At 38.1% G+C, this 18,962-nt stretch overlaps 2 protein-coding genes across 2 annotated transcripts; one reads left to right on the forward strand and one right to left on the reverse strand.

Annotated features, from left to right (window-relative positions):
- The first annotated feature begins 3,818 nt into the window (after nucleotides 1–3,818).
- Nucleotides 3,819–5,743, forward strand: LOC6033529 (facilitated trehalose transporter Tret1-2 homolog). Its single transcript, XM_001843914.2, has 2 exons — nucleotides 3,819–3,965; nucleotides 4,098–5,743. Exons 1-2 carry the CDS (start codon nucleotides 3,882–3,884, stop codon nucleotides 5,493–5,495), a joined length of 1,482 nt encoding a protein of 493 aa, XP_001843966.2. The 5' UTR covers nucleotides 3,819–3,881; the 3' UTR covers nucleotides 5,496–5,743.
- A 3,433-nt stretch (nucleotides 5,744–9,176) lies between these two features.
- On the reverse strand, nucleotides 9,177–11,394 carry LOC6033528 (facilitated trehalose transporter Tret1-2 homolog). Its single transcript, XM_038261245.1, has 3 exons — nucleotides 11,351–11,394; nucleotides 11,017–11,290; nucleotides 9,177–10,276 (listed from the first exon to the last, which is right to left on the reverse strand). Exons 2-3 carry the CDS (start codon nucleotides 11,243–11,245, stop codon nucleotides 9,177–9,179), a joined length of 1,329 nt encoding a protein of 442 aa, XP_038117173.1. The 5' UTR covers nucleotides 11,246–11,290; nucleotides 11,351–11,394.
- Between the last annotated feature and the right edge of the window lie 7,568 nt (nucleotides 11,395–18,962).

Genomic DNA, 18,962 nt, shown 5'->3' on the forward strand with positions numbered 1-18,962 from the left:
TTTTGACAGGGCAATATGGATGTCAAAGTTCATCATTTTCAAAATCAAGCTCATTTATGATCCCAAAACCACTTTTGGACCGATCTGGCCACTTTGGGACCGGTTCCCGGTACTCCGGTGGAACTCGGAATATGGAAAATTACGGGATTATTCCTGAATAATTTTTGACAGGGCAATATGGATGTCAATGTTCATTATTTTCATAATTTAGCTCATCTATGATCCCAAAACCACTTTTGGACCGATCTGGCCACTTTGAGGCCGGTTCCCGGTACTCGGTGGAACCGGAATATGGCAAATTAGGGATTATTTCTGAATAATGATGAACTTTGACATCCATATTGCCATGCCATAAATTATACAGAAAAATCCCGTAATTTGCCTTATTCCGGTTCCACGGAGTACCGGGAACCGGTCCCAAAGTGGCCAGATCGGTCCAAAAGTGGTTTTGGGGATCATGGATGAGCTTGATTTTGAAAATGATGAACTTTGACATCCATATTGCCCAGACAAAAAATATTCAGAAATAATCCCGTAATTTGCCATATTCCGGATTTCACTGGATGGAGTACCGGGAACCGGTCCCAAAGTGGCCAGATCGGTCTAAAAGTGGTTTTGGTGATCATGGATGAGCTTTGTTTTGAAAATGATGAACTTTGACTTCCATATTGCCCAGTCAAAATTGTTCAGAAATAATCCCATTATTTGCCTTGTTCCGGGTTCCACCGAGTACCGGGAACCGGTCCCAAAGTGGCCAGATCGGTCCAAAAGTGGTTTTGGGATCATAGATGAGCTTGATTTCGAAAATGATGTACTTTGACATCCATATTGCCCTGTCAAAATTATTCAGAAATAATCCCGTAATTTGCCATATTCCGAGATCCACCGGAGTACCGGGAACCGGTCCCAATGTGGCCAGATCGGTCAAAAAGTGGTTTTGGGGATCATAAATGAGCTTTGTTTTGAAAATGATGAACTTTGACATCCATATTGCCCTGTCAAAAATTATTCAGAAATAATCCCGTAATTTGCCATATTCCGAGTTCCACTGGAGTACCGGGAACCGGACCCAAAGTGGCCAGATCGGTCCAAAAGTGGTTTTGGGGATCATAGATGAGCTAAATTATGAAAATGATGAACATTGACATCCATATTGCCCTGACAAAAATTATTCAGGAATAATCCCGTAATTTGCCATATTCCGAGTTCCACCGGAGTACCGGGAACCGGTCCCAAAGTGGCCAGATCGGTCCAAAAGTGGTTTTGGGGATCATAAATGAGCTTGATTTTGAAAATGATGAACATTGACATCCATATTGCCCTGTCAAAAATTATTCAGGAATAATCCCGTAATTTGCCATATTCCGAGTTCCACCGGAGTACCGGGAACCGGTCCCAAAGTGGCCAGATCGTTTCAAAAGTGGTTTTGGGGATCATAAATGAGCTTGATTTTGAAAATGATGAACTTTGACATCCATATTGCCCTGTCAAAAATTATTCAGGAATAATCCCGTAATTTGCCATATTCCGGATTTCACTGGAGTACCGGGAACCGGTCCCAAAGTGGCCAGATCGGTCCAAAATGGTTTTGGGGATCATAAATGAGCTTGATTTTGAAAATGATGAACTTTGACATCCATATTGCCCTGTCAAAAATTATTCAGAAATAATCCCGTAATTTGCCATATTCCGGATTTCACTGGGTACCGGGAACCGGTCCCAAAGTGGCCAGATCGGTCTAAAAGTGGTTTTGGGGATCATAAATGAGCTTTGTTTTGAAAATGATGAACTTTGGCTTCCATATTGCCCTGTCAAAATTATTCAGGAATAATCCCGTAATTTGCCATATTTCGGGTTCCACCGGAGTACCGGGAACCGGTCCCAAAGTGGCCAGATCGGTCCAAAAGTGGTTTTGGGGATCATAAATGAGCTAAATTATGAAAATGATGAACATTGACATCCATATTGCCCTGTCAAAAATTATTCAGGAATAATCCCGTAATTTTCCATAATCCGGGTTCCACCGGAGTACCGGGAACCGGTCCCAAAGTGGCCAGATCGATCCAAAAGTGGTTCTGGGGATCATGGACGAGCTAAATTTTGAAAATGATGAACTTTGACACCCATATTGCCCAGTCAAAATTGTTCAGAAATAATCCCGTAATTTGCCATATTCCGGATTTCACTGGAGTACCGGGAACCGGTCCCAAAGTGGCCAGATCGATCCAAAAGTGGTTTTGGGGATCATAGATGAGCTTGATTTTGAAAATAATGAACTTTGACATCCATATTGCCATGCCAAAAATTATACAGAAATAATCCCGTAATTTGCCATATTCCGAGTTCCACCGGAGTACCGGGAACCGGTCACGAAGTGGCCAGATCGGTCCAAAAGTGGTTTTGGTGATCATGGATGAGCTTTGTTTTGAAAATGATGAACTTTGACACCCATATTGCCCAGTCAAAATTATACAGAAATAATCCCCTAATTTGCCATATTCCGGGTTCCACCGGAGTACCGGGAACCGGTCCCAAAGTGGCCAGATCGATCCAAAAGTGGTTCTGGGGATCATTGATGAGCTTTGTTTTGAAAATGATGAACTTTGACTCCCATATTGCCCAGTCAAAAATTGTTCAGAAATATTCCCGTAATTTGCCTTATTCCGGATTTCACTGGAGTACCGGGAACCGGTCCCAAAGTGGCCAGATCGGTCCAAAAGTGGTTTTGGGGATCAAAGATGAGCTTGATTTTGAAAATGATGAACTTTGACACCCATATTGCCATGATAGAAATAGTTTTATTTCTGACCGTCCCTTGACCGGTTCCCCCGGGGTAGGGAACCTGCCCGTTCAATCCGGAACATCCCCGGAGGTGCAAAATCATTGGTCAGTATTGTCTGTTGGTAGAACAAAGATCGTAACATGAAAAAATGTTTTTTTCCAAGATTTCTATCAACAAAATAGTGCGGGACCAAAAATGGCCATTTTGACCCTGTTTGACCCAGTGACCCACCGGAATATCTCCGGCCACCGGAACATTTCCGGGTTCTGCGGGTCATTTTCGGAAAATAGACATTCTAACGAGTCCAACTAATAAAGAAGTATGCAAATTGGTTGAGTTTTCGCTGAGTTATGGCCATTTTAGTGATTCCAATTTCACCCAGGCCTATACGGGTTAAAAACTATATCAGCTACTTTAGTGATGGTACATTTATCGTACAAATAAAGATTGAACATCTTAAATATGATTTTAGCTAGAAAAACTTTGACTATCAAAGTCACCCCGGAATTTAAACTAAGAATTTTTAACGTAAATATTTTTCTACACACTATTGAAAAAACTTTTTTTCCAAAATAGTACATGGACTTTGTGTGGCCTACCCCAGTACATGTTTTAAAAATAATAATGCTGAGAAAACCCTTACCTCTTGGAAAATATTCCAAAATCAAATTGAAATCCTATCAAAGTCACCCCGTTTTACGGTATATAAGTTCAAGTGAATCCAACAACATAAAACACTTTACAACGATCAGCTGAAGTACCTTATTTTTTCTCTGCTGCACTCCTTGCTCTGACCTCATTACCCGATGCGTTATCAGTTGAAGACCCGTGCTAAATAATTCTCACAACACTTCTTGATAGCTGCGTGCTCAGTGCTCATAAAATAATTGTGTCAAACTTTACAATCATCCACCGGACGACGACGGCTTCGTCGGGTGCAACAATCCGGCCGGTCTTATCTCAGTGGGTTACGCGCCTGTGTTCGGAGCTATTTACTTTTGACTAAATTTTTCGGTTTTATTTCGTGCCAATGACCCATTTTACATCCATGTTTTTTATTTGCGATTTCAGATTAGAGTCATAACAAAAAACTGACAAAATGGTCATCAAAACAGTTGTGCAGGACAAATCGCTTATCGAGAGCCAGGTCAGCGCCGCACGCTTCTCCCCGCTCACGAGACAGGTCAGTTTGTTTGGATTTTGGGAGGGGTTGTTCTTTTATTACGTAACGCGAATAAATTAATGCATCTTAACCAAATTGTTGAGAGTTCTCCGACTACGACTCAGACTGTTTTTAAAATTTATATGCTTTTAGGTTTTGGCGGCAACGGGACCGATCATATCGAGTGCTGCGGCCGGCATGACCAATGGCTTCTCGGCGATCCTGCTGCCTCAGCTCCAGCGACCGGAGAGTTCCATCCAGATCACCAGCGACCAATCCTCGTGGATCGCCTCGATGGCGCCGCTCCCGATGGCGGCCGGATGTTTGCTCGGTGGCTTTCTGATGGAGAAGTTTGGCCGCAAAGTGACGCACCTAGTCTTGAACGTTTCCTTCGCCGTCGGATTCTGCGTGTTATCAATGGCGTCGTCGTACGATATGATACTGGCGGGAAGATTTATTACCGGGTTTAGTTGCGGCCTAATTGGTCCTCCGGCGTCTGTTTACATTGCGGAGACGTCTCACCCTAAGTACCGTGGTATTTTATTGGCCGGAGTCACATTTGCGGTATCGTTCGGGATATTTATCTCGCACTTGTTCGGGACGTTCTTCCACTGGAAGATGGCGGCCTTGTACTGTTCGTTCTTTATGGCCGTAAGCTATCTCTTTGTGGCGCTTTGCCCGGAAAGCCCTTCATGGTTACTTTCGAAGGGCAAGACAGGCGAAGCCGAGGCCTCCTTCCGGTGGCTTAGAGGTCACGATGCCGACGCGTTGAAAGAATTTCAAGATATGGCTTCGAGCTACTCACCCGCAGGAGAATCTCAAGAACCAAAACCAACCCTGCTTCAAAATATTTCCAAAAAGGAGTTTGTTCTCCCCCTCCTAATTCTGCTGGTATTCTTCTTCACAATGCAGTTCTCCGGAGTAAACATTGTTGCGTTCTATTCGATCTCGCTGATGCAAACAACCATCGGCTCCAACATCAACGAGTACCTTGCGATGCTCATAGTCGATTTAGTAAGAGTCATAACCTCTCTAGTGGCCTGTATGCTGCTAAGGGTCGTCGGCAGACGTCCGCTAGCCATGCTCAGTGGCTGTGGAACAACCATCAGCCTGGCCGGACTTTCAATCTTCCTGTACTTCCAAACGAGCATCCCCGTGTACCAGAATCTCTCCTGGATGTCGCTCATCTTCCTCATCAGCTACATCATCTTCGTCGGCATCGGTCTCTTCCCCCTGCCCTGGTGCATGAGCGGTGAAATCTTCCCGGTCGCGACCCGCGGCATCGGTTCCGGCCTTACATCCTCCTTCAACTTCATCTCATTCTTCGTGGTCATCAAAACCGGTCCCTCCCTGTTTGCCGCCTTCGGCACCAACGGAACGTTCATGATCTACGGTATCATCTCCCTGCTCGGCGCTCTCGTCCTCTACATGATCCTCCCGGAGACGAAGAATCGGACCCTCCAGCAGATCGAGGAAGCGTTCCGATCCGGTTGGCGAACGTCCGAGAGTAAGACACCTGTTCCCGGACCGACGGAGCAAAGTAAGGCGTAACTTTAGACCTTGCATGAGAACCTAGAAGTACTTATCGCCACGGATGGAAACTCAAAGTCGTAATCTTTCGTTAGGCTTAGATCGAACGGGTGAAGCGTTCACGTATTATGGGACGGTTACGCTGGGAGGTGCCGGCAGGGCGTGGACGGTTCAGAAGGATCGGATAGGTGACGTTGAGTGTGGGTTGGCTGGTCCGAGCGGGACGTCGTCGTTGTCACGGTTGTGCAATATGAGTTGATTGAGTGTTTTTTTTAATTTTTAGATTATGTGATTGTATGTTATGATTTCATGAAATAGAATTAAGAATTAGAATATTATTTCTTGTTATGTTAGATGAATAAATGCCATTTTTAATAAAGTCGTCATTTTGCATTTCATGAAGAATCCAACCATCAATCCAATATCAGGGACCAACAATTTCGACATTGTCGTGCTATCTTATCGGATGTAGCTTTTTGACGTTCCGAGAAAAACACGTTTTAATGTTTGACCTTGAAAAAACGAAAAATAGAGCATTCGATGTAAACAATAACAAACACGTATTGTTAGACTGACCATGCTGTGCTTTGTACCGAAGTTTGGTTGAAGTTGGTTGCCGGAATCCCGAATTATAATTACAAATGATTACAGTCGTCGGGCATGTACGTGTGTCAAACGCGTTCTGTCCTGAAATCCTTTTAGCCAGTTGTCGCACTTACGGCAATTTCCAGGGTGAATGATAGCTCGACAAGATTGGAATTTCTTTCATATGAAGAGTGACAACAATGTACGGAGTTTTTTTTTCGGTTTCTAATGGATATCTCAGGATTTAAATCGAGTTTTGGGGATCTATGAAGGTCAAAAGGTGAGACATTGTGAGCTGCACAAAATGGCGTTCTTTATCTTAATTCGGCCCAAAATGGACGTGCGACAGAATAGCATGACAACGACGATTTGTTGTGCCTTCTCAATTTATGTGGAAGCAGTTGGTTTACCGAACTCAATTTTACCGATTTTTTAACTTACCGAATTCGGTGAAGAAATCTTAGTGTGTAGGGAAAATCAGTATTCAGTTAAATTAGAAAATGAAGAAAATGAAAATTGACCAAATTGACAAACCCGCCAATTACAGCTTTTAAAAAGCGTTTTTATCTTAAATAAACTAATAAATAGCTTAATGGGAAGTGAACAAGCAGGTTTATTTCAAGAGTTTTGCAAAATATGTTGTTTAAATAGTGAAAATCGGCGAATAGTAGGTGAACAGCATATAATTCCAGCGTGCCTCTAATGTTGGCAGGTCAGAACTGTGACATTCAATTAAAGCTTATTAAAAGCGTTTTCAACTGAAATCGAGTGATAAATAGCTCAAAAAGAAGTGAGCAAGCAAGTTTCTATAAAAAGTTTTGCAAAATTAGTTGTTAAAATAGTGAAAACCAGCAAATTGGATGGAGTTAGGAGCGAGTGCTTAACCTGCCAAACATACGAGAATTTCCCCTATGGCATTTGGTTCACAACTGTATGTTTTGCTGGGATTCAAACGTGCTGCTGGAATGGCAGTGTCTTCAACGTGCATTGAAGTCACGATACGACGGTATTTTGTGGGTTGCATGCAAGTTAGGAAGCTCGGTTGCGTTTGAATACTTTTCAAGCCACCTGGTGGAGAGTAGCAAAACTAATGTTATGAAAAAGCGTACCTATACATATTTATTTTAAATCTTTAGCTTTTCCGGAAAACCAAACTCAGAGAATGAAAGCAATTTATTTTCTAAATTTATGATCTTTTTCTTACTGATAAGGGGATAGCCGTTAACTATGTGGACAATTTGGGGGGTGTTAACAATTAGGCTGGGTATTGATTTTCAATTATATTTTCTTAACTTTTCAACTTTCAAGCTCGCAAAAAGACGGCACTGTATTAAAAATGTTTACCCTTTTTGCGAGTTTAAGTGTAATTATCAAGATTTCAAATGTTTAACATGGGGTTCTAGAGTTTTTTTTAAAGGTTCTATAATTTTTTTTTTAAATTTTTGCTTCTTGGGTGTTAACTGCCTTGAGTCAAGGGTACAAAAACACACAAAAAGCAAAAAATGAAAAATTTGTTTGTAGGACCTTTTAAAAAAATTCTACTTCCTGTCCAGTTCCTGTGATGATTAACAATTGCACAACATTTAAATAATAAAACAGTTTTATAACAGTAATGTTGTATTAGGGGGAGAGGGGGTAATATGCACCCCCTAAGGGAAAACTGTGATTTCTCAACCATTACAGCGTTACTGTGGAAGAATTTTGTTCGATGTTCTAAAACAACTATTATTCTTCGTAATCCATGTGAAAAAAGTCTTTAAAAACCTCAAAATTGTTCGAAAATATCAAATTTCTAAAAACATTTTTGATTCATTTCAAACAACCATGCGGGGCAATATGCACCGCAACATTGGGGCAGAATGTACTACAACAACGGGGCAAAATGCACCACAACATGGGGCAAAATGCACCGGGTAAAATCAGTTTTCACTAGTCACCACTAGATGACACCGCTGTTTTTACTAAGGAGCTTCACAGCGGTGCATTTTGCCCCGACCACGCGTTTTGCAGAAAATTTAATTAAAAATGAATTTTTTGATGTTTTTGGACTCATTTATCTACAGAATAATGAAGATTATGGCAAAAACTATTTACCTCAACACTTACAATATCAATAAATGCTTTTTAAATTGTCCAAAAATCATAATGAAAGTGCAAAGAAAATTAGATGAAAACACAACATTTTAAAGTTTTGCAAAAAACTTGAGCTGTTTTTATACTGCGATGCTCAAATTTTTCCAGCATGGTTTAGCAACGTTAAGCTTCCAATTTCTATGATTTTTCCCCGGAAAATTCTTCCGAATACCGAGAAAAGCAGGGGGTGCATTTTGCCCCGGGGGTGCATATTACCTCCTCTTATGCATGTTTCTATTGTGAAATTGTCTCAGGAACATGAATATGATAAAATTATCACCAGAAAATGGGATCTAAGGGGTCCCCCGAGCAAAAATTTACATCCAAAAAATTCACTAAAGGTAAAAGTGTCTATTGAATATGTTAAACTGCCTTATCCAAAGCGTTCTCAGTCTCAGATGGTAGTCCCAGATGTCCCCTACAAGCTGCAGGTCGAACCGAGTTGATATCTGGATGGAACACTTTTTTATTTGAGTTTGAAAATTATGCTATTTTTTCACTAAAATGCCAATAACTCCGTTTAGATTTAACCAATTGGGATGCTTCTCCCGGCGTTTTGTTGCATTTTTAGGCCCTTTCAGATGCAATTTGAATTTTGAAATTATATTGAATTTTGCCTAAGTTATAGCCTTTTTAAGATTTTTGACGTTTTTAACCTTCAAACTTTGTGTCCCGATTTGCCCCACTTCCCGTTGGCCTAGAGTGCTCATATTTTGGCCAGATGCTAGTTTTATATGAACAAACAACCCCTGAAAATTACAGGCAGATTGGTGAGGTCGATGCGAGATGGGTATGCTTTGCTCGTGGACTCGCTCTTAAATATAATAACTTAGCCGCGAGTATTCGACTTTCCCCCTTTACTAACCCTAGTTTTAAGTTATTATGTAAAAATGATATCCGGCTCCGTAAAACTTTGGTAGATGAGCCTAAATAAATAAAGATAGTTATAAAAAAAATATAATAACTTAATTAATTCACACTATATTACGCCTTAACCTGCTGCCCCGAAGCACTGTCTTCTTCCACAGTTCGCCACCTCAGCTTGAAAGCTTCCTCGATCTCTTGCAGCGTGCGATCCTTCGTTTCCGGCAAGATCGCGTACAGAACCAGCGTACCAACCAAAGAAATGCCTCCGTAAATCATAAATGCTCCATCGGTGCCAACGCTGTCGAACAGCAGCGGACCGGTCTTGATCACCACGAAAAAGGACAGAAAATTGAAGGAAGTCGTCATTGCGGATCCAATCTCGCGCGTGACCTGCGGGAAAGTTTCACCGGCCATGCACCACGGAAGGGGGAACAGACCGATGTTGATGAAGACGATGTAGCTTAGAAGGAAGACTTTTGAGATCCAGGTTAGTTGTTGCGGGATACGGAAGTGCAGGAAGATGGAGAGTCCAGCTAGGCTTATGGTAGTTCCACAGCCGCTCCACATCGCTAGGGGTCGTCTTCTGGTAACCTTTAGCAGGACACAGGGAATCAACGAAGCTATAACTCTTACGATGTCCACGATGATCATCGCCAGGTATTCGTTCATATTTGATCCGAGGATGCTGTGTATGATGGATACCGAGTAGAACGATACAATGTGAACTCCGGCGAATTGTGACACGAAGAAGAATATCAACAGTATCGTGAGTGGTCGGTAAAATTCCGGTGTAGACAGGTTTTGAAGCAATGTTGGTTTGGTTTTCAGTGAATCTCCGTTAGTGTACTTGGAAACCATGTCGTTAAATTCTTTTATAGCTTCTGAATCATCTCCCCTGAGCCAACAGAAAGCTTCTTCGGCTTCACTTGATCGACCTTTTGATAGTAACCACGGCGGACTCTCTGGACTGAACACTACAAACACGTAACTGACCACCATAAAGAACGAACAGCACAAGGCAGCGATTTTCCAGTGCAGAAATGTCCCAAACAGATGAGATATCAAAACTCCAAACGAAACAGCAAACGAGAATCCAGCCGACAAGTTTCCTCGATACTTGGGATCGGACGTTTCCGCAATATACACAGACGTCAGTTGCCCAACGAGGCCGCTGGCGAAACCAGTCATAAACCTTCCCGCCAGAATCATCTCGTAGGGGGAGAGGGGGTAATATGCACCCCCGGGGCAAAATGCACCCCCTGCTTTTCTCGGTATTTGGAAGAATTTTCCGGGGAAAAATCATAGAAATTGGAAGCTTACCATTGCTAAACCATGCTGGAAAAAATTGAGCATCGCAGTATAAAAACAGCTCAAGTTATTTGCAAAACTTTAAAATGTTGTGTTTTCATCTAATTTTCTTTGCACTTTCATTATGATTTTTGGACAATTTAAAAAGCATTTATTGATATTGTAAGTGTTGAGGTAAATAGTTTTTGCCATAATCTTCATTATTCTGTAGATAGATGAGTCCAAAAACATCAAAAAATGCATTTTTTATTGAAATTTCTGCAAAAAGCGTGGTCGGGGCAAAATGCACCGCTGTGAAGCTCCTTAGTAAAAACAGCGGTGTCATCTAGTGGTGACTAGTGAAAACTTACTTTACCCGGTGCATTTTGCCCCATGTTGTGGTGCATTTTGCCCCGTTGTTGTAGTGCATTTTGCCCCAATGTTGCGGTGCATATTGCCCCGCATGGTTGTTTGAAATGAATCAAAAATGTTTTTAGAAATTTGATATTTTCGAACAATTTTGAGGTTTATTAAGACTTTTTTAACATGGATGACGAAGAATAATAGTTGTTTAATAACATCGAACAAAATTCTTCCACAGTAATGCTGTAATGGTTGAGAAATCACAGTTTTCCCTTAGGGGGTGCATATTACCCCCTCTCCCCCTACGATGACGCCATCGACAGCAGGCAGAATCCCGCGGCAAACGTTACGTTCAGCACCAGTTGAGTCAGCTTGCGGCCAAACCTTTCCATCAGCAGTCCTCCCACGAGGCAGCTGGCTGCCATCAGCAGTGGTGCCATCGAGGCGATCCACGAAGACTGTTCGCTGTCGATCTGGATGGGACTGTCTGGCTTCTGGAGCTGGGGTAGCAGGATCGCCGAGAATCCGACGGTCATTCCGCCGGCTGCGCTGGTTATGATCGGCCCAGTTGCGGCAAATATCTGGAATACACCCTCAGGAGTTGTGATAAGGAATCATTTATGGTCTTGGGTTGAACTGACCTGCCTAAAGAGTGGAGCGATCGGATTTCTGGCAGCATGATCCTCGAGAAACTTTCGATCTTGAATCACATGGTGTTCAACCATTTTGAACGGATTTTTCGCAATCACAAGTTAATTAATCACATATTGATGATGAGACTGCTTCTCTTCACGTTAGAATATCAATTCTTCAAGTAAGAGTACCCTGCAAGATGCGAAGCAACTGAAAGAGAATCATTTGCGTTGATGCATTTTATACTAAAAGCCTATCATTCTTGTAAACTAACAACTGTTTCTGGCTACCGTAGTTTGATCAATTTTAGATATAAGTTTCACGTATTAATAAATTAAAAACAAAAACACAATTAAAAGTGAGATATTTTGATAAAAGTGATCAATTACAAACTAACTCTAACAAACGGTAGCATTCTACAAGGACAATGCGTCAAGCTACACAAATTCAATTCATTCAGTTAGGATAACCGTACTCGTCGTCTATATTGAACAAGATGTCCTTGGTTGGATCACTCACTGAAAGCAAGTGCTTCCAAATCCACCTATTTGGTTGGTGCTTTTCTTACTTTTCATATAAATGATCCGGATAAAATTTCATTTTAATTATTGACTATTTGCATACCAATTGCGCAGAAAACTCGTTTTTTTGAGTGGAATCAATGGAGCCATCCACAAACCACTTTAACTATTCATACTAGGTAAAATTAATTGGTTGAACTGCCCAGATAATTTATCTACATGATTTTTCACATGTGCGAGTGCACATTTTTTAGTTCAAATTAATTGCTAAGAAAGCATTTTGACAGCAAGAACTATTTTGCAAAATTCAAGTATTAAATTGTTACTGTGGTAGGTCAGGTATTGTTTTGCACTTTGAATTTTGTGGAAAAAATGCCTGAAGCCTAAGAATTTGTAAAACAGTTCCAGCTGTCAAAATGCAAATCGCTCTTTACTTGTATTGATATTTAGGGGCCATAGATTGAAAATGTATGAATTAAAATTAAGCGTAAAACTTCATAAAACTATTAATTTGAATTGATAGATATAAACAGGGGTTATAACACAGGCTTGAAATTTGAATTTTTGTTCAGAGTAATTAATATTTGTTTTCTATAGAATGGATTTGCTAATTCGAATGTAGGGGGAGAGGGGGTAATATGCACCCCCGGGGCAAAATGCACCCCTGCTTTTCTCGGTATTTGGAAGAATTTTCCGGGGGAAAAATCATAGAAATTGGAAGCTTAACATTGCTAAACCATGCTGGAAAAAATTGAGCATCGTGGTATAAAAACAGCTTAAGTTATTTGCAAAACTTTAAAATGCTCTGTTTTCATCTAATTTTCATTGAACTTTCATTATGATTTTTGGACAATATAAAAAGCATTTATTGTTATTGTAAGTGTTGCATTTTTAATTTAATTTTCTGCAAAAAGCGTGGCCGGGGCAAAATGCACCGCTGTAAAGCTACTTTGTAAAAACAGCGGTGTCATCTAGTGGTGACTAGTGAAAACTGCTTTTACCCGGTGCATTTTGCCCCATGTTGTGGTGCATTTTGCCCCGTTGTTGTAGTGCATTTTGCCCCAATGTTGCGGTGCATAATGCCCCGCATGGTTGTTTGAAATGAATCAAAAAAAAATCTAAAAATTTGATATTTTCGAACAATTTGGAGGTTTTTAAAGACTTTTTTCACATGGATGACGAAGAATAATGGTTGTTTTAGAACATCGATCAAAATTCTTCCACAGTAATGTTGTAATGGTTGAGGAATCACAGTTTTCCCTTAGGGGGTGCATATTACCCCCTCTCCCCCTAACTGGATTCGATCGAATTCGCAAATTGGATCCACTGATAGCTATCAAGAGCTACGTGGTTCGAAAATCGTTGAAATGGGTTGAAATGTCAAAATTAGTGTGGCAACTGGTTTATTCTATATAGCTCATCATTTCGGACACTAAGTAAAAATCCTCAACCAAGTTTTTAATCGAAAATGGTTTATTTGAAAAATTAATGTATTTATTCGTGACAACATCTCCATAAACTTCACTTTTTTTTTTAGTTTTTACTTCTGCGCTGTGCTGTATCCTGGCTTGATCAAACTAGATTGTTTGTTTGTTTTTGTTTTGCTTACTCCATTTGGTAACAATTCATGGACGAAAAAATGTGGTACCGTTTTGAAACTATTTGTTTGTTCTTTTGTGAGAGTGAGTGTGTTGCTCGCTTAGTTGCACAGCTGCTTTGTGTCGAGAGAAAGAAACAATGGCGTCTGTGTGTGTGAGATAGAGGTGGGCAAAATCGCTCTTTTTTAGGAGCCGCTCATTTTCGTTCGCTCATTAAAAAAAGCCGCTCTTTTGAACGGTTCTTTCGCTCTTTTTCAAAATTTGGATGAAAAGGATTTTTTTTTGAAAGATTCGTGTGATTTTATAGGTTATTTTACATTGGACTTTTATAAATTATTTGATTGGCAAAAAATAAAAATTAAAACGAGAAGATGCTCTCGAAAACCATAGGTCTTGGTATAATCTCTTTTCTATAAACACTAAAGTTTAATCGGACAAAAGGATATATATTTTTCAAAATCTCTAAACTATTCAGTAGATTTTTTGTAAAATTTTACAAATTCTGTAATTTGAAATGCTCAAATTTGTATTCCGGTAAAACTATAATGTACAATCAGTTATACAATGAAAGTTTCTTTGTTTTGTTTTGAAAATCATTTACTTTTGGGATTAATTTTTATAAGCTTTGCAATATTTGAAAATGCATTTTCAAATCAATTCAGTTTAATACTACACTTTTTTTCTGAAATTCAATAAAGTATATTCATAACAAAAATCATGCCATCTTAAACCGGAGTATAAAAAAGAACCGCGGTTCTTTTTTTGTGGGCCACGGTTCGTTCGCTCTTTTCATAGAACCGGCTCTTTGAGCGGCTCGCTCTTTTTTTGCCCACCTCTAGTGTGAGAGTTTTTTTCCTTTGTGAGTTGATTTCTTTTCATTCCTTTCTCAAACCTACACTTTTACAGTATATAACAAATTTGATGTCTAATAATAATTCGTGATTTTTTTTTGGTTTGTTTTGTTTGTAATATTGTATCCTAATAGCGCGCTGCTCTGTATGTGTTTGTGTGTATTTGTATGCTGATTGCTGCTGATCGCGCGCGTTTCGAGGAGCATTTCTAGGTTGGCTTTTTTTTCCTACAAATTTACGGCTTACTTTTTTTTTGTTTGTTATTTTGCGGTGTTGTACAACAACTCTTTCGCTCTTTCGGCTCTTACTTATTACCCATATTGTTCGAACATTATTTTTCTTCATTTTAGCGTCACTTATAACCGGATAAGTGACCGTTGTATGTGTATGTTTTGTGTTTGGTTTTGTTGGTATTTTAAGTTTTAGCAAAAGTTACGATTTAGGATTAATTACAGTTTTTATGGTTGTGTGAGTGTGGCTTTGTGTCTATTTTTTACTTGCTTTTTCAAATTTGTTCACTAAAATGGCGTGACTACTTACAAGACCTTTGTGTTTTTTTTCTGTGTTGGCGTGTTGGGGGTGCAATTTTTGCAATTTGTTCCAATTTCCACTCAAATCTTCGGCTTAGAATTTTTCCTTTATTTAACTTTACAAACTGCTATGTTTACTTTGTATGCTTGCTTATTTTAGGGTGTTGTTTTTTTCTTTTTTGTTTCATTTTGTTTTCTCTTGTTTACTAAATCACAATCTTAGCTGAGCTGTATCATTTTTTTGTTTGTTTAGTTACTTTATTATTTCACCTTTATTTTTACATGGAACAATTAGTTTGTCAGGCTTCAGTTAGCTGTACTTTACTGTGGGGATTGCAAAAGTAAGTTGTTGTTGTTTTGTAAGGGGGGGAGGAAACAGAACAAAGAACAAAGATTGGGAATTCGAGAGTTGCTCGGCAAACTTTTCAACCAGTTGCAACAGCTTACAAGCTAAGAAGTAAGTTAACTAAGTGCAGTTTGCTTTATTTTAGTTGGAATTGTTCGATTTATGTGGCTATAATGGAAAGAAGTAAACATAAGGTTATGTCTTTTCTCGCGGCAAACCACTGCACTGTTCCTAGTAAAATATCAAACACGAGTATCATAAACAGTTTTAGAATAACGTTCAACACTTTTATTTAGAATATTGTTTTTTGTTGTTGTTGTTTCTTAATCGCTTACGAAAACAATCTGGATCCGTTTGAGAGGGTAAGCGTTCCGGTAACTTAAACAAAAAGGGACAAACTTAACAAAGATTTATTCTAGTGGGTCAAGCAAAAACTTTAACCAAAAACTCAAGCGATAATTTTCTAACTAGTGTATCTACAAATTACTTCATTTTTTTGTTCTTTTTGAAAAAACTATTCAGCGAACTAATTTCTTCTCCTTTTCCCCAGTTCCACTCCCAGTTTGATATGTAAAATGATGAAACTAAGCACTTGAGTAGCACATGTTTATTTTTGTAGTTGTAGTTTTTAGTAGTATTTTCTGTAGTTGGTAGTAGTTGTAGTAGTAATAGTGTTACGTGTAGTAAAAGCAGTTCGGTGCTTTTTTTCGTTCATAATTTCTTCTATTTACTGTGTATAAATATAATAACTCCTACGGGCACAAAAATCACAATTTTCAATCCCTATTCCCGCAGCCAGTAACTAAATGTGTCCCTAAATTTGGAACTTGACATGAGATTTCCAAAAAATTAGGACAAAAAACGAAAAATCAGCAAAGTATAATAAGGCTTCATGTCGAGCGTAAAATTGGACAGTCTTGGCAAGATTCACGAGATTCTGGATTTTTAGGATGATGCTCGAATTTGACGTATTTGCTAACTGGATCGGAAAAGCAACAAACTGTGTGTTTTTTTTCTCTCTCTTAAACACGCCACTTATTTACTAGATTTAAAAAAATATCGAATCAAAAAACCAGCTTTTATTCACACGGTTTCTAATCGTTTTGGTTCGTAACATTGCAAAATTGGTCCAACGCTGAATGCAGGCGGTTTTTGATGAGTGGGGCTTTAGCTTTTCCTCTCACTTCTGTTTTCTTCTCTTTCCCTCTCTCTAGTCGGTGAAACGTTTCGTATCTTTGGTTTAAGTTGTGAAAGCAAATGGTGGAATTTAGCGGCCCGGCAAAATTGGGTAAAGTATTTATTTTGTATGATAATCTCATTTGAATGCTTCGCAATATAAATATAAGCATTGCACGTAAGAAATTGTTTTAGCTAAAATCTTTGGTGGTCTGGATTGTTTTTGTTGGTTCGAATGAATTCAAATTTAGATAATTAGTTTTGCTTAACTAGGCATTTCTTCACACGTGTTTGACAGGATCAAGTGTTACTAAAAGTTAATTATACAAGGATGGAATTCTTGTGAGCGAATCCGTTTAACCAATGTTAATAAACTTGAATTGGTAACAGTATTGAAACATTTGCTTTTAAAAATTTAGACAACTCAATTTGAAAGGAGTTGTTTTACATTTTGTTTTACAATTTTGAAAAATATTCAAAAAAAAAACAAATTCAACAGTTTTATAATAAGAATCATTAATCTTAGGTTGTAAAAGATTAAGAAAAATGTTTGTAAAAAGTGATTCCAAATGTTAAAAAAAATAATGTAATTGATCATGAACTGGAAAATGGTTGGGCTCTTGTTTTCAATCGAATTTTTAATTATTTAAAAAAATTAAATAAAATAAAAGTTAACGTTGTTGTTTTGGGACATTTTCTAAATATTTAGCATCTCCAAACTTGTCATATTTCATTGTTTTTTTTGTCTGTTATGTTATCGAATGAATATTGCTACTATTTCTCGACTGCCATATTGGCCGCCATCTTCAATAACATAATCCCAGATGTAGAGCGATTTTTGGATCACATTTGAGCTCAAAGCCCCAAAAAATAAGACAACGTATTTTTTTGTTCAGGATTTCATCATACGAAGATTCGATAAAGGATGTAAAATTTTGGACAAGACTTTAGATAATCGAGCTTGGACTACACGGAGAAAAAACAGTTCCCAAAATCGTGAACAAGCGTTCATGAAAATGGGAACCACGAACAAAGTGTTCAAATTCCATGGTACGATTTTGAAAAACGTACCATGGCATCTGAACACTTTGTTCGTGGTTCCCATTTTCATGAACGCTTGTTCACGATTTTGGGAACTCTTTTTTCTCCATGTATAGTTTAGAAAAAAAATGTTGACATTTAATGTAGTTCCACAAAAAAATTTCATTAATTTTTTTTACCTTCAACAATTTGGATTACTCATTCTAAAACAATACTGAAAATAATTTGAATACAACCAAACATTTCCAATCATTTCAATGTTGATTAATTTTCTTTTGAGTAATTCTATTGCAAATCAATAGAGAAATCAAAATATTCAAATAAAATTTCACGTGGTTCTAGAAAATTCATATTTTATCCCGATTATTTATGAGGTCTGTAAATAGCGCAAAATAGTTAGTGAAAGAAAACTGGCAATAGAAATAAGTGGAACCTTTTAATATGGTAATTTCAATCATTTTGTACCGAACTGGTTTAGTTTTTGTAGAAATAAACATTGGATTTATTTTGAACTATACTAATTTTATTTTCTTAAACATAGCATTCAAAGTTTCTTTTATCATTTATTGAATAAAAACAAACTTGAAACTGTTGTTCGATAGAAAAGTGATTTATTAAAAAGTTTAAATGAATATATTTTAAGAAAATATGTAATTTGAATTTTTACAAAGTATTCTTTACAATTAAAGGTTGAAAAGTGCCGGTTTGAAAACGGATAAATCAGAGCTTTAACAATTTTTCTCTGATTCCTCTGAAAATTCATTAATTGAACGCTTCAGAAAAACTTCGAAAAATTTAGGAAGAGATTTCTATTAACTTTTCACCACATCTTTATTAAAGTTATCTTTGAAAATAAGTCGAAATACGGCTACCAATGAATACTTCAACATTTCATCAAATCCACCTTACAAATGAAGATAACTAATAATTTTTATATAAGCAGTTTTATTTTTTTTTCTTTTTTTGCCTTCGTTATAAAAGAAAGATGATGGATTTTTGCTTCTGTTCAAATTCTCCAAATAAATACTTTATGAGCAAATTCCCGTTTCAAAATTTACAGCTTTTTTTTTCAAACTGATATAAAATTGAGAGAGGCGGAGTCGCAAAAAGAACGATACACGCCTGTGGATCCGTTGACGAAACCGCAAGGTTTAAGAGGGCCACATTATAAGGTGTTACGTCGATTCCGTTTTTTTTTTCTAAAATTGAGCTTATCCATTGTAAAAAAAAATAAAACAACAAACTATTTAAAGAAATGTTTAATGATAAATGGTTTTTTAACAGATGTGCTCGACTAGAATCTTGAAGGTTTTGGAAATGTTTTCATGTGGAAGAATTCTCTTTAAAATTTCAAAGATTATTTAAATTATTGAGTTTTTCACAACTTAAGTATTTTTCATTACATTTCGTATAACATATTAATTTTTCCTTCTGTTGGTAAATCCATTGTTAGAATATCCAATTACATCAAAATGAACTATAGTACAAATCATAGTTGAAAGGTACTCCAAAACTCTATTAGGTTATAAGAATTACGAAATTGTGAATTGAATATTT

This window comes from Culex quinquefasciatus, chromosome 3 (genome assembly GCF_015732765.1).
Source record: "Culex quinquefasciatus strain JHB chromosome 3, VPISU_Cqui_1.0_pri_paternal, whole genome shotgun sequence".
In the NCBI taxonomy this organism is placed as follows: Eukaryota; Metazoa; Arthropoda; class Insecta; order Diptera; family Culicidae; genus Culex; species Culex quinquefasciatus.

What these genes read in the sequence shown, in the direction of transcription:
- LOC6033528 (XM_038261245.1), bottom strand. Translation starts at nt 11,245, where the DNA reads ATGACCGTCGGATTCTCGGCGATCCTGCTACCCCAGCTCCAGAAGCCA. An exon ending in CCTGCTGTCGATGGCGTCAT is followed by an intron (nt 10,277 to 11,016) that starts CGTAGGGGGAGA and finishes ACCCCCTCTCCC; the next exon opens with CCTACGAGATGATTCTGGCG.
- LOC6033529 (XM_001843914.2), top strand. Translation starts at nt 3,882, where the DNA reads ATGGTCATCAAAACAGTTGTGCAGGACAAATCGCTTATCGAGAGCCAG. An exon ending in TCTCCCCGCTCACGAGACAG is followed by an intron (nt 3,966 to 4,097) that starts GTCAGTTTGTTT and finishes ATATGCTTTTAG; the next exon opens with GTTTTGGCGGCAACGGGACC.